At 40.5% G+C, this 15,864-nt stretch overlaps 1 protein-coding gene across 4 annotated transcripts in view; it reads left to right on the top strand.

Annotated features, from left to right (window-relative positions):
- GAPVD1 (GTPase activating protein and VPS9 domains 1) overlaps positions 1 to 15,864 on the top strand; it is a 72,949-nt gene that overhangs the window by 46,709 nt on the left and 10,376 nt on the right. For 2 of the 4 annotated variants that reach the window (XM_067743315.1, XM_067743314.1), the window contains exons 14-22: positions 1,459 to 1,536; positions 1,666 to 2,036; positions 5,354 to 5,441; positions 6,429 to 6,509; positions 9,894 to 10,016; positions 11,452 to 11,581; positions 13,668 to 13,777; positions 14,467 to 14,626; positions 15,651 to 15,838. In XM_067743315.1, coding sequence (XP_067599416.1) covers positions 1,459 to 1,536; positions 1,666 to 2,036; positions 5,354 to 5,441; positions 6,429 to 6,509; positions 9,894 to 10,016; positions 11,452 to 11,581; positions 13,668 to 13,777; positions 14,467 to 14,626; positions 15,651 to 15,838 — 1,329 coding nt within the window. The remainder of the gene's footprint in view (positions 1 to 1,458; positions 1,537 to 1,665; positions 2,037 to 5,353; positions 5,442 to 6,428; positions 6,510 to 9,893; positions 10,017 to 11,451; positions 11,582 to 13,667; positions 13,778 to 14,466; positions 14,627 to 15,650; positions 15,839 to 15,864) is intronic. The other 2 variants (XM_067743318.1, XM_067743317.1) reach the window with 1 other exon arrangement.

The following is a 15,864-nucleotide window of genomic DNA, read 5'->3' as shown; positions in this document are numbered from 1 at the left end:
TATGAGAATCTAGCTGTGTTCTATAAAGTTCTACATTGAAGGAACTTGCAAAAATGTAGAAGTATCACTCTTCTGGTTTATTATTTTGGAAAATATAATTATTTTTCATTTAAAAGGGTTATTTGTGTTACCATTTAATAAGTATATTTAAATGAATTAACAAAATTTTAATATAAAATTTATTAAAAGGTTAAAATTTTTATTTATATATTCTTTTCAGTTTTAATTTCTAATATGGTAATTATCATTAGATATAACCAACATAAGTAAGCTTTTAGGGTCAACAAATTTTAAGAATGTAAAAGTGTCCTAAGACCAAAATTTTGAGAACTGATATTCTAAGCTATCTTTCATAATGATACACTATTTCTAATTTTTTTAAATGAAGGTAATTATAAGACACAGAACAAAAGGAAAATCAAATGGCAAAATAGTACTATTATTCATTATCAAAAAAGAGCTCAGACTCAAAAAGTTTAGAGGAACGGTTTCTTTTATATATTTGTAAGTTTTAGTCTCTGCATATTTTAATATCTCTGATTTTGGTTGTTTATAGACATATGCTTAGAGGAGTCATCTTTTACTCTGTAGTTTTAAAATATTGTACTTTAGAAGTTCAAGTTTGTTTTGTAGTATAATGTAGTATTACTCATTTTTTAAATAAATTTATTTATTAATTTATTTATTGGCTGCGTTGGGTCTTCGTTGCTGCGCGAGGGCTTTCTCTAGTTGCGGCGAGCAGGGGCTACTCTTCGATGCGGTGTGCGGGCTTCTCATTACAGTAGCTTCTCTTGTTGCGGAACACAGGCTCTAGGCGCGCAGGCTTCAGTACTTGTGGCACGCGGGCTCAGTAGTTGTGGCGCATGGGCTTAGTTGCTCCACAGCGTGTGGGATCTTCCCGGACCAGGGCTCGAACCCTTGTCCCCTGCATTGGTAGGGGGATGCTTAACCACTGCACCACCAGGGAAGTCCCGTATTACTCATTTTTGTTATGAGTTATCTTATAAATTGTCTTTTGCTGAGAGCAATATTAGAATTTCAAATTTTACAACTTTTTATTTATACTCCTTCTGTAGGTAGTATTGCCCCTAGTTTTATAGGTGGAGGGAAGGTGAGATTCAGGGAACTTGTGACATTCTGAAAATTTTGATGATTTACATCTTCTGGCTCTGCTCTTTGCATTAACGATAGTACAGTTTGGCCATTAGAAGTAATAGGCTGTGGATGCTAGACTACTTAAATGTAATTAAAATCCATGTAAATATGTAGACAAAAACATAAAATGAATTTGAGGTAAGCAGAATATGCTATTTATTAGATCATGTTTTTTCTGATATGCCCCTCAAGTTGTAATTGGTCAAAAAGGAAGACTGTGGAAGAGAACCTTTTTCACAGTGTTGTAACTCCTACTGAGTCATGAGTTCTGACTTGGTCACACAGTTTGCCCATCTCTTTTAGGTGCCCACCAGCTGACCTCTCCTCCTTCTCAGTCAGAGTCTCTCCTTGCCATGTTTGATCCACTGTCTTCACATGAAGGTAAAGTAGTCAAATGAACTTTTTGACTCTTGTTTTATCATGGACAGAAGAACAAAACCAAAACCCTTTGTTCATGCCTTTGTTGGACTTTGTTGTGTCTCAGCTGCAGACTTTTCTTCTGTGTTCCAGGGGCTTCTGCTGTAGTAAGGCCAAAGGTTCACTATGCCAGGCCATCGCATCCACCACCAGATCCCCCAATCCTGGAAGGAGCTGCAGGAGGAAACGAGGCCAGGTTGCCAAACTTCAGTTCCCATGTCTTAACTCCAGCTGAGATGGAGGCATTTAAGCAAAGGCATTCTTACCCTGAGAGATTAGTTCGCAGCAGGAGCTCTGATATAGTGTCTTCTGTCCGGCGACCTATGAGTGACCCCAGCTGGAACCGACGTCCAGGGAATGAAGAGCGAGAACTCCCCCAAGCCGCAGCCATTGGTGCTACTTCTTTGGTGGCTGCACCTCATTCATCATCTTCATCCCCGAGTAAGGACTCCTCAAGAGGAGAGGTATGGGACGCAGGCCTTGTAGAAGAACTTGCTAATTATGGTCAGCTTTAGTGTTCCATCTGCCTAGTTCTCTTGATACCTGAAATTAGTGTGGAATATATAAATCTACGATGAAGGGTGGACAGTAGTCATGATTAAAGGTGATTTGTCAATCCTATATGTCCACGACCGTAACCCATAAAAAGCCTTTACTCTGGTTTTGTAATAATGTATCTTGCATTTTTATAATACTTTTAACTTTCCTCCAAGCAATTTTGTATCTCATTTAAACCTCACAGTTTCCTTCAGAAATGGTTAGAGGAAGTACTTTTTTTCTTTTTTTTCCAGTGCGTTATTATTTTTAATTTTGAAACAATCACAGAGTTACTAAAAAGTTGGAAGTAGATACAAAGAACCTCCCCCGCAACCATGTGAGAGTAAGTTGCCAACCTAATGCTCCAACGCTCCATCACCTATGAATACTTTAGTGTAAGTTTCCTACAAGCAAGCACCTTCCCCTACACATCATAGTACAACCATCAACATCAGGAAATTAAAATGCATACATTAATAATAATGTATCAGCACTTCCCTGGTGGCACAGTGGTTGAGAGTCCGCCTGCCGCTGCAGGGGACACGGGTTTGTGCCCCGGTCCAGGAGGATTCCACATGCTGTGGAGCGGCTGGGGCTGTGAGCCATGGCCGCTGAGCCTGCGTGTCCGGAGCCTGTGCTCCGCAGCAGGAGGGGCCGCAGCAGTGAGAGGCCTGCGTACCGCAAAAAAAAATTAAATTAAATTAAAAAAAAAAAGTATCAATATATTAATGATAATTTTCATACCCCATTCATGTGTCTCCTGTTGTCCCAGTAACATTCTTTATAATGAAAGGATCACATTCAAAATCACATCTTGTATTTAGTTGTTATGTCTTTTTAGGCTTTTTTTCTTTCTTTTTGGCTGCGTTGGGTCTTCGTTGTCGTGCGCAGGCTTTCTCTAGTTGCAGCGAGTGGGGGCTTCTCTTTGTTGTGGAGCACGGGCTCTAGGCGCACAGGCTTCAGTAGTTGTGGCATGCGGCCTCAGTAGTTGTGGCTCGCGGGCCCTAGAGCGCAGGCTCGGTAGTTGTGGCGCATGGGTTTAGTTGCTCCGTGACATGTGGGATCTTCTTGGACCAGGGCTCAAACCCATGTCTCCTGCATTGGCAGGCGGATTCTTAACCACTGCACCACCAGGGAAGTCCCTTTAGTCTCTTTCAGTCTAGGACATTTCCTCAGTTTCTCCTTGACTTTCACGACCTTTATACTCTTTTTAAAAAATTAATTAATTTATTTTTGGCTGCATTGGGTCTTCGTTGCTGTGCGCAGGCTTTCTCTAGTTGTAGTGAGTGGGGGCTACTCTTCATTGTGGTGCACAGGCTTCTCGTTGTGGTGGCTTCTCTTGTCGCGGAGCACGGGTCTAGGCGCGCAGGCTTCAGTAGTTGCAGCATGCAGGCTCAGTCGTTGTGGTGCACGGGCTTAGTTGCTCTGCGGCATGTGGGATCTTCCCGGACCAGGGCTCGAACCTGTGTCCCCTGCATTGGTAGGCGGATTTTTAACCACTGCGCCACCAGGGAAGTCCCTATGCTCTTGAAAGTTACAGGCGTTATTTTCTAGAATGTCCCTCAATTTGGATCTGCTTGATATTTTCTCATGATTAGATTCAGGTTATTCATCTTAGGCAGGAATATCACTAAAGTGACACTGTGTTCATTTCACTGCATGCTACCAGGTAGCACACAATTTAAATTTGTCCCACTACTCTGGTGTTCACTTGGATCATTTGATGAAGGTGTTGTCTGCCAGGCTTCACTACTGTAAGTTACTCTTTTCCCCTTTGTAATTAATAAGTATTTCTGGGAGGAGAGAGGCCGTTGAAAATATGTAAATATCCTGTTCTTTCTCAAATTTTAAATTTATCCACTTATTAATCATATCTATGGTCTCATGATTTTCTATTTTTAGTCAATGCGTTTGTTACAGCCATTTATTTTGAAGCCCAGTTGTCCCTGATTTGGCCAATGGTCACCCCTTCAAGCTGGCTCCTGTGTTCTTTTGACATTTGGGTATCTTTCTTTGAGTATCTCTCTGCTTTCTGGAACAAAACGTTATAAGCTTGTATTGTATTGTGTCTGCTTTAGTCCTGGAATCAGCCATTTCTCCAAGGAGCCCTTGTTCCTTTTAGTAGAAAATGGTTTTTAGAAATCAGGATCTGGCTATTAGGTGTGCTCTTTGTTGTAGGGGTGTAGCTGCTCCCAGGACCTCTCAGTTGACAGAGCTAGGGAGAGAGTGTGTGTGTGTGTGTACATGCACATTAACATGTGTATTTATTTCTATATCTTTCTTTTTATATGTATAGAACCATTTCCAGTCTAAAAACAATAGAATTCATTTCATCTTCCTTCCATTCCATATTTGCAGTTCCCTTGTCCAGCGGTGAGAAAACTGCTTTCATTATTCTTCATGTATGTACTCATTTGATCAGTCCCCCTGTATGTAATCAATATCCCATCCCCACCACTAAACCCTCCCTGGATGCCGTTCCTCTGCTTAGGTTCTGATATCCCATTCACATGGATGCCCTTAGAGAAGGTATTTTTAGTTCCAGTTTTGTAGATGAAAAAACAGAAATAAAATGATTTATCTAAAGTCACATGATAGGTTAGTACAGGAATTACGGTTCTGCCTTTTGACATGTGTCTTAATAATAACTCATTATAATTGGTGATCAAAACATGAACTTTGAAGTTGGTCAGATCTAGGTTTGAGTCCTGGCTGTGCCCCATATGGTCTGTATAACTTTGGGAAGATGAGGAGATAACCTTCTTTAGCCTCATATTTCTCATCTATAAAAAGGGCTTAATAACAGTATTTATCTCTTAAGGCTACTGTGAAGTTTAAATGAGATAATATATGTCCTTACATTCAGTGTTTGGCACACAGTACATACATAGTTTTATTATTAATATTACTGCTACCATCTCTACTACCCCTCTAGATTTTATGTGCATTGCATTTATTCATGCCATATGAGTATTTATTGAGTGCCTACTCTATGCTAGACTCTGTATTAAGCTTTTGGTTTACTGACAGTAATGAGATAGTGCCTACCCTCAAGTGATCCATCATAGTCTGATGCTTGAAAGGTATACATCCCTGTTCCAGAAGTTGCCTGTACAACAATAAGAACAGTTTTGCTTTGAAGAAAAACTAGTGGTTTTTGTATTTCACAGACTAACTAAAATCCTTTTGATAGTAATTTATCCTGCTGTCCAACTCCAAATAAAGCATCAAACTTTTTCTACAGACTGAAGAACGCAAAGATAGCGATGATGAGAAATCAGACAGGAACAGACCTTGGTGGAGAAAGCGTTTTGTTTCTGCCATGCCCAAAGGTAATTTTATAAAATATCAGAATGTGATATCAGCAACGAGAAGTAAAGCCCCAAAATCTCTTTCAGAGAGCCAAAATCTGACCTCCTCCGTGAGGCCTGTGGGGCCTCAGTTTCTTGCTGTTTTGAGGGTATGGAAAATGATCTCACTCAGATGAATGCCAAGGTACAGCTTTGGAAGTGACAGTTCCTGTTCTTTGCAGGAAGTGGCAGCGGTTTCATAAATGAAAGGCAGGCAGGTCACGGTTGTTTAAATATCATATACCATTGAAGTTAAATATACAGGACTTTTGACATACGTATTGCTAATAATTATTTCAGGAAAAAGGGATGCTTTTAGTAAACAAACACTGAAAATTTATCCTTTACATTCCTGGAATAAACTTAAGCTTCTTATGTTTATGTTCATTGAGAATGATAATACCCTGAATATTAGTGTTTATTCTGGAATGCAGTTGTGTAGAATTGTTTGCTTTTCTTGTGAATAGCCTGACATCATACCAGTAGGTATTGAAATTTGAGTTGGCAAAAGCATCTCTTCCAGGAAGGAGAGATCATGCAGGATTAGAGGGAAGGGCTTCTTCCAAAGGCCTCTTCTTGGCTCTGTGATGCTCAGGAGCCGCGGAGCACCGCTTTCACGCCAGACTCAGCCCACTTTAGGAGGAGAGACTGAGGCTCAGAGCTTTGAATGTGTCGTGTTTTGAGCAGAGGTTAAGAGGCAGTGGTTTTGATTCAGTCCCAAGAGATTCCTGTTAAATCATTCTTCCTGTGGCAGATGACCCCAAAGCAGATTCTGGAAGCTTCTTTAAGCACCTTCAATGCTATTTTAAGAATGATTATCAGTTGACACTCGGGATTTCTTAGCTTTTAAACTTTTCACCTTCCTTCCACTTAGAAATGTTGGCACACCAGTTAACTCCAGAATGACTGCTGTCTTCCGAGTAGTGCAGTATGTTATATGTCACACTACTGACTTTATTTAATTTCCAGCTCCTATACCATTTAGAAAGAAAGAAAAACAAGAAAAAGACAAAGATGATCTGGGGCCTGACAGATTCTCAACACTCACAGGTTTGTAGACCCATGGACTTCCTGGCTCCTTCATTCCCAGAGCACATATTTCATAACACTTTTTCTTGGGTGCCATAAGCGTTGCCTTCTTAGAAGAGTGTGTCTGTGTGTGTACAGTGGGGAGTATGTTCTTCATAGCTCTGTGGTTTCCAGTTGGCGGCCACAGTGAATCTCAGTGCGCTCTTCCTGCAGACCGCCACCACCATCATCATCCTCATTACCATAACTTCCGTGTATGATGAGGCCCCTGATCCTGAGCCTCTAGGCCTACCCTAGAACCCGACATTTTAGTGGGATGATGACACACAGTGCCTTTTAGGAAAGTGTGGTGATGGTTTTAGTGCTATGCATGCCATATCTTTGGATCATTGACTGAATAGTTTTCTTTAACGTTGATCGTAGAATTCTAAATTTATTTCCATCTATAGTTCTTGATTATTCAGGATCATTGTGAAATTCTATTTTACCTAATCATTTCCTTTTTTCGTGATAAGTGTTCAAACAATATCGTAAATTTATAAACTTTACCAATTTTTTACAGCTTGAATCATTTTAACATTGCTATCTGACCCAAGGAAAATACAACTAGGGGTTGGGTTCTTACCTCATTCAGCATTTGTATTTTTGCAGCTTCTTTTTGGCATATTATGAATGAACACCCTAAAAGGAAAAAGTATGAGAGGCAGTGTTGATGACCCAACCTTGAGTTTGATAGCTGTATACTGTCTCCAGTGACTGAAGAACGTCTAGAGGGAAATTAATTTCTCACCTCTCTTTTTCTTGTCTTGATTTTAAATTATGTTATCCTACTAAGGTAAAATGAAGACTTTTATTTAAAAATGGGATAGGTTTCAAAAGAACATCCTCCTCAAAGAGCTCAGTGTAGTACAGGTAGAATCCCATTTCAGTGCATAGTTACTGTCATGTCAAGTTCTAAAATAAATGTAGACGTTTCCATGTCCTAGTGTACATCCCTGTTTATTGGATGAGGTGACTTGCCTGGAATAAAGGGTTTTAAGCAGCAGGAGCTGTGCTTTGAGGCCAGGTTCCCTGCTGAAAGCAGTCAAACCTATCTCAATCAGTCAACAAATGCTTGTTGAACATCTGACTCATGCCAGGCACTGTGCTAAGTGTGGTAGGTGTTCAGTCAAATCACACATGACTCTTGTTCTTTAGGGACTTACAGCCTTATTGAGAAGCAGTGGAAAGGCATCCTTTCGGCAAGATTTTTATGTTTTCTTACCATGCTCCTGGCTTTAGAACACCACCACCATTCACAGAGTAGAATGCTCTTAATAAAATCTCAGGTTTTCAAAATGTTGAATTAATAACTTTGGAGAAGTTATAAATTATTTTTTTACTCGTGTCTTTAGGCAATACATTTTTCTTAGTCCTTGGTGCCTAAACTGTAAGCTAGGTAGAGTAAGTTTTTTTCCATAAAATATTTCGTTTTGTTTGTGTTTGATTCAAGCAGTTTAGCTTCCCTACTGGTGCAGAAATTTCTACCCACTCCTAATTAATGACCCAAAGAAAAGTATCATTAAGTCAATTTTTTTAAATGTTATGAGAGGGAATTTCTTAACAGTCTGTCCATAATCTCGCCGCCTTAATTTTCTTTTTTCCATGTTCTCTCCCAATCTTTCCTTATCTATACATGGCTTTTCATGATGAAATCAGAGTGTGTATGTAACTTTGTATTCTTTTACCACATGTTATTTCATAAACCCTGTCCCAATTTCTGCTTGACATAGTTGGTTTTTTAATAATTTTTATTGGCTCTGAGATCATCTGTCATTATTTTATTGCGGTGTGAACATTCTCTTGCTTTTTCGATATTTAAATTGTATCCATTTTTTTTTTACTATGAAAATACTGCTCACAGCTTTGTATATATAGCATTTTTTGTCTATTTTAATTGTCCTCAGATAAAAATTTTAAGAACGGTGTTACAGAAATAAAAGTTATAAGCAACGTTATTGCTTTCACTATGTTTAACCAGTTTTTAGAGCCCTCAACAGCACTCAAAACCAATAGCAAAAAAAAGATTTTGTAATGATAAAGGTTTTATCAGTTTACATTTTGAAGAAGATCAGATTTTATTAGGACTCTATTATCATGCATTCAAACATCATTGTAGCAGAAAGATTATATTATTTTGGAAATCGTTTCTCCCTACAGTTACCACAATTTTACGGAGACATGAACACTAAATATTTTTTTCATGGAAACAAAAGAAGAGCCTATGAGCATACTACTTAACCTCTTTCTACCTTGATTTCTTCTTCTTAAAAATGGGGGTGATAGTAGTACCTCCATGTAGGGTTGTTGCGATGATTAATTGAGATCATTCATATAAGGTGTTTAGCACAGTTCCTGGCACGTGGTACATGCTCAATAAATGTTAGCTGCTGTTAATATTAGCTGCTATTAACACGTACACGTATATAAATTCTAGTGATTTTTATCTGTTTTAAGACTTTTTAACAAATGGGATTCTACCAGAATGTAGACATTACCTGCTTGGCCTAGATCTGTCTCAGGAGTTTGCATTTCACTATGGAACTATATTTTGTCCCATAGATCTGTAGCACTTCTTTGCTTTGTTAACTGTTAATTAGTGACTCTGCCATCTGACTCCAAGAAAACATTTTGATGTGCTGATTTTGCTGACCGGATAGTGGGCCAGTCGGTAACCAGTGCTGCACCTTTGATTGTGATAAGCTTTTTCTCTGTGCACCCCAGGTACAATTCCAGCACTCCCCAACAGTGTCTAGATTCTCTAGGAGTGCCTCTGACACCATTGCACGCACAGAAGTGCTCTAAATCCAGCAGCTGTACTGTCATAGTGAGATTTAGTAAGATAGAATATGAATATCTGAAGTTTCCAAATGTGGTGTAGTGAGAGAAGGAAGAGTGGAGGAAGACATTTTAAAAGTATTATTTAAAAGGCTTTAATTTGAATTTGGAGTACTTTTTTTCCTCCTTCAGCATAGAGATGTCTGAATAAATGAAGTCTACATATAAAAGTGCAGTGTTGGAAGTTCTGGTAGCATGAATTGATAATAACAGTGATTTGAGTGTAAACACTTTAGAAACCCATCATCCATTCAGTCTGCACTGAACTTTTTGACACTGTCATGCAGAATTCTGACAATGATGAGAAAGTGGAGTAATCCTCCCAATTTCGTGCTTTGGCAAGGCTCTCAGACCTAGAAATGGGATGAGTAGGCAGCTGCATGGTGCCTCTTATAACATTGAGATATGTGCTCTTTTTAAGTCTTACCTCCTAATCCGCCTTTGGGATTATGCTACTGGTGTCGTACTAACATCAGAGTGGGTGAAAACCAAGGGGAGCTAATTCTCTCCCTCTCCTTTCCCCTTCAGATGACCCGAGCCCTAGACTCAGTGCACAAACTCAGGTTGCTGAGGATATTCTGGACAAATACAGGAATGCCATTAAACGAACCAGTCCCAGTGAAGGAGCACTGGCAAACTACGAAAGTGCAGGTGATAATCATGATAAAGAATGGAATAGTAACCTTCGTATCACAGTGATAAAGGTGGTCCGAATTAAAAGTAACCTTGTAATAACTACTTTTGAACAGTTATCAGAAAAATATGGTACAATTCCCAAGATAAATTAGAGTATCTCTGGAAGAATCTCTGATAAACTGATAACGTGAGTTGACTCGGGGGGGGGGGACTCATAGGGAGCCTGAGAGGAGAACTTCCTACATTTTTTTTTTAATTTATATTTATTTTGTTTGTGCTGGATCTTAGTCACGGCACAAGGGATCTTTGTTGCAGCAGGTGGACTTCTTAGATGCGGCATACGGCCTCTTAGTTGCAGCATGCGGGATCTAGTTCCCCAACCAGGGATCGAATCTGGCCTCCCGGAGTCTTACCCACCGGACGACCAGGGAAGTCCCATCCTACACCTTTTTTTTGTTTGTTTTTGAAAAGTTTTAAAATAACAAAGAAGTTGAAGGAATAGTACAGTGAAGGTCTGTATTCCATCTACCTAGACTTATCAATTGTTGACATTTTGCCACATTTTCTATATATATTTTTTCCTGAGGCATTTGAAACTATCTCCTAAGAATAAAGATATTTTTTCTACGTAGACACAGTATCTTTATTACACTAAGGAACTTTTATTTCTTTTGATTTTATACATGCATGTATTAACTAAATTGATTCATTAAAAACATAAAAACAACTGTGGGAACCACAGGTCTGTCCTGGCTGCATTTGTGAGTTCGTACCCAGCTCATTCTCAGGCAGTGGGAGCAGCCCTGGTAATGAGGACCGGAGACCTCAGTGCAGCCTGGCCAAGGGGTTCACAGCCAGCTGTTTTCTGACTGGGCAGGATTCCATGTCTGTAAAATGAGGGTGTTATGTGAAATGATTTTTTTTTTTTTTTTTTGCGGTACGCGGGCCTCTCACTGTTGTGGCCTCTCCTGTTGCGGAGCACAGCCTCCGGACGTGCAGGCTTAGCGGCCACGGCTCATGGGCCCAGCCGCTCCGCAACATGTGGGATCCTCCCGGACCGGGGCATGAACCTGTGTCCCCCGCATCGGCAGGCAGACTCTCAACCACTGCGCCACCAGGGAAGCCCTGAAATGATTTTTGAGGCCCCTTTTAGTTGTGTGGTTCAGTGATCGTGATTACAGAGTATTATCCGTATTAAGTTAATAAAGACTTTCATTGTTTTAGATTAGGATTCAGATAAGAAGTAAAACTATTTTCAACAACTGCTCTCTTGATATATTACCATTGCTATCAATAATTTAGTTAAGTGTTTGAAGTTCCTTTTTTCTTTCAAAGAACTCTTGTTGGAAGGCACAAGTTAATTTATTGTTGAGTTGTTCTGAATATCTACCAGTGCCAGAATGTTCCAGATTAACCTGCTTATCCTTTTGGGGGGCTGGGTTTTGTTTAGAAGTTATGGGTGACGGTGAAAGTGCGCACGATTCGCCTCGTGACGAAACCCTGCAAAACATCTCAGCTGACGATCTCCCAGATTCCGCGAGCCAAGCCGCCCACCCTCAGGATTCAGCTTTCTCTTACAGGTATTTCTTTTATAGGATTTAGGACCTTTGGGTTTGAACTTTTCATCACCATTGCAGTCACTTCAAGTCAGGTGTTTCATTGAGTCACTTAGTAAGTGTGTAAAGCAGAGAGATAAGAATGAAATACTATTCACTGAGAAGACTTTGCTTCCCTTGTGGATGTCATACATCAAAGGCTTTAATTCAGGGATTGAAAACAAAAACAAGAAAACCTCATATGCTCACAGGGGCCACATAAGTAATTTATTTTATTTATTTATGGCTGCGTTGGGTCTTTGTTGCTGCGCGTGTGCTTTCTCTAGTTACGGCGAGCGGGGGCTACTCTTCGTTGCAGTGCATGGGCTTCTCATTGCGGTGGCTTCTCTTGTTGCGGAGCACGGGCTCTAGGCACACGGGCTTCAAGTAGTTGTGGCATGTGGGCTTCAGTAGTTGTGGCTCGAGGGCTCTAGAGTGCAGGCTCAGTAGTTGTGGCACGTGGGCTTAGTTGCTCCACAGCATGTGGGATCTTCCCGGACCAGGGCTTGAACCCGTGTCTCCTGCATTGGCAGGCGGATTCTTAACCGCTGTGCCACCAGGGAAGCCCCACATGAGTAATTTAAATGGAACAGGGGCAGTGCCTGTGCCTGTGGAGAATTCCCAGCTCTGTGTGTGAGAGGTGCTAGGGCAGGACTGAAGTAGAAGGAGGGTCCGCTGCAGAGTTGTTGAATGACCCACTGTCCCCAGTAAGCCTCCCAGTTTGTCATTCTCCTCATTACCTGTGCAGGTCTCTCCATTTCTAACAGGGCTTGAGAAAGAAAATGACTTTAGGAACCTGAAAAATTTGCTTTCGTTTCACAGGGAACCTGTGTTTTTCCAGACACGGATTATCACTTTTAAAGCACTAATCATCCGTCCATCTCTTTGTTTTTATCTATGACTTTGCCTCTGTCTTTCTTTCTCTGTTTTTAAACTTTTTATTTTAGAAATACTCAAGTATGTACAAAAATGGAAGAGTACAGTGATGTGCCTGTTACCCAGATATAACAGTTACTAATACGTGGCCCATATTGTTTCATGTTTACCTCCTCCCCCAATTAATTTAAAGCAGACTCTAAGCAGCATATCATTTTATTTTATTTATTTACTTTTATTGAGATATAGTTGATATATAATATTATATAAGTTTCAGGGGTACAACACAGTGATTCACAATTTTTAAAGATTTAAATTTTTATTTTCCAGCCATGACTTTACTGTTATATAGATTCGGAGTCTCTGAAAAGTAGGCAAATATTACATTTGTTTGGGTTGATTTGTAAGTTACTCGTTTTAGAGGAAGCAAACCAATAAGGAAGGACTCAGAACTAGTCAGATGAGGTGGACAAGTGATAATCCCGCAGGAGGAGCAAACTCTGGCTTGTTCTCGGAGGTGTTTCGACTCCTTTTTTTGGATGGCAGCCTTGGACGCTTTGAAGAAGCTCTGGTCCACGCCCTACATTCCCCTCCCAGTATGAAGGGCTGCCCTGCTGTGGAGGGTGACGCCTTACTGAAGGGTGCTCTGCCTGGTGGTGGCAGGTGGTTCAGTGGCGGAAGCTGAAAAGAAGCAGGTTTTGGCTCAACACAAAGTTTCAAGCAGCAAGGCAACAGATAGGGCTTCTTGTCGGGGGTCAGCTTGTCTTGTGGCAGGATCAACATTCCTCAAGAGATGTGGTAGAAGGCTTCCTAAATGTGGGTGATGAGATGGATCTGATGACGTCTGCTGACTCCCTCCCAGCCTGGGCGTAATCCAGCCTTGACTCTCCTCGTAGTGCTTAGCATAGAACTCAACGTATGTTAGAAGGTCAAAAAGGATTTGTTTGATTCTGGTGACTTTACCGAATGGTCCTTGCCCAGAGCACTTTTGCAGCCTTGCTTCTCAGGTAACTAGAAAGCCCACTCCTTAAGTGAGGTGTCAGTAAGTTGAAAATTATCTTTTATTTATGACCACTTGAAACATTTGAGTCCTGACGTGGTAGCCTATTGATTTGTATATTAAATATGATAATAGTTCATAAAATATGACCATATGTGAACAAAGAAATTAATGTATCTTCAACTCATTCTTCAGAGATGCAAAAAAGAAACTGAGGCTCGCTCTTTGTTCTGCGGATTCTGTTGCTTTCCCAGTGCTAACCCATTCAACAAGGAATGGTTTACCAGACCATACAGACCCAGAAGGTAAGTTGCTGCCTGATAGCTTATTTTTTCCTATATTTATACGTTGAACCATATGAATTGCCAGTATTCAACTGTATTTAAACTATACAGCAGGGCTTCCCTGGTGGCGCAGTGGTTAGGAATCTGCCTGCCAATGCAGGGGACACGGGTTCAAGCCCTGGTCCGGGAAGATCCCTCATGCCGCGGAGCAACTAAGCCCGTGTGCCACAACTACTGAGCCTGCGCTCTAGAGCCCCCGAGCCACAACTACTGAGTCCGTGAGCCACAACTACTGAAGCCCACACACCTAGAGCCCATGCTCCGCAACAAGAGAAGCCACCACAATGAGAAGCCCTAGCACCGCAATGAAGAGTAACCCCCGCTCACCACAACTAGATAGAGCCCGCACGCAGCAACGAAGACCCAACAGTCAAAAATAAATAAATAAAATAATAAATTTATTAAAAAAATAAAAATAAAAAAATAAACTCTACAGCAGTTCTGTACAGTTCGATGTAATACATTTATATTAGCTATCAGTTGAGGGCACTTTGATTATTGATGGCTCATTAAAATATTCTCTGATTGATACTGCTTAGTTCTACTGATACAAGCGTAATTGACATCCCAAAGGCTGAGGGATGACCTTCAGCTTATGAAAAGCCTGTGGAAGTTCTCAACAATAACAGAATTTTTATTTTTTTATTTAGACAATGAAATTGTCTGCTTCCTAAAAGTTCAAATAGCAGAAGCAATTAATTTACAAGATAAAAACTTAATGGCTCAACTTCAAGAAACAATGCGTTGTGTGTGCCGCTTTGATAACAGGACTTGTAGGAAACTACTGGCTTCTATCGCCGAGGACTATAGGTAATTATACCCCACATGTTTCACTTATACACCTCTTTTCAGCTGCTGGTATTTTCTTCTCGGTCCTTATTTCGGAAATGAATCTAGGCTCAGCACAAAGTGCTTGGCTATGTTTACCTGGATGTAGATCTCCAAGGACTACATTTGGATATTTAGTCTGGAAATGTAGTTACAAATGAGCAGCTCTTCCTAACACAGAGTGCAGTTTACTTCAGCTTTGCCCCGCCTTTAGCGGAGGGGACACCAGGGTAACTAGGATATCATTTCCCTGTTTTAGAGGGATAGAAAAGACTGCTTCCTTGGACCAGGGAAGCAGGTGTAGGTCTTGGAATCACTGCCCTTTGTCTGTTGCCAGTCCCTTGCTGACATTAAAATGTATTTGAGAAGTTTAGGAAGTAAAGAGACTTAGGGAATGGGTGCTCTAATGATTGCTACGTTTAGACTATAAGCAAATAATTAGTGGTATGTTTAATGATCTAGCAGTATATTAACCTGTATTTTGTTGTCATTTTAGTCATTGTAGCAGTCAACTTCCTGTTAAGTATGAGGTTCTACCAGCATGGAGACTGCTCCAAAATAGCAGACCAACGATGCAGAGGGACTTAGCGATGTTTAGGGAATTAAGGGGCTAAGTGTTCAGCCCAGTAGATGATGTTCTTGACACACATGCAGAAGAGTTCTGTTTCTTTCTTTTTTTAATTGTAGTTGATTTACAATGTTATATTAGTTTCAGGTGTACAACATAGTGATTCGCTTTTTTTTACAGATTATACTCCATTTAAAGTTGTTATAAAACATTGGTTCTATTCCCTGTGCTGTACATTACATCCTTGCATCTGGTTCTGTTTCTTGATCTGGAGCATAATTAGTCCTCAGGATGGTTGTCTGCAGCCTGACATGCTAATTTGTAAAACCAAAGTCTTTGGAGTAGTTTTTTCATTTAAGGAAAAATCAGGACTCTTAGTCTCCGAAGAAAGTGTGCACCGTGTATGTCTGATGTCCTGCAGAGCATATTTCCTTTTAGGAAAAGGGCCCCCTATATTGCTTACCTCACTCGTTGTCGACAAGGACTGCAGACCACGCAGGCTCACTTGGAAAGGCTACTGCAAAGGGTTTTGCGGGACAAAGAGGTGGCCAATCGATACTTCACCACTGTCTGTGTGAGGTTGCTGCTTGAGAGCAAAGAAAAGAAGATCAGGGAATTCATTCAAGGTAACTAGAGACCTTTAGGTTAAACT

This window comes from Pseudorca crassidens, chromosome 7 (assembly GCF_039906515.1).
Source record: "Pseudorca crassidens isolate mPseCra1 chromosome 7, mPseCra1.hap1, whole genome shotgun sequence".
Classification (NCBI taxonomy): Eukaryota; Metazoa; Chordata; class Mammalia; order Artiodactyla; family Delphinidae; genus Pseudorca; species Pseudorca crassidens.
The sequence above is the reverse complement of the archived record's forward strand: the minus strand, read 5'-3'. Positions and strand labels throughout refer to the sequence as shown.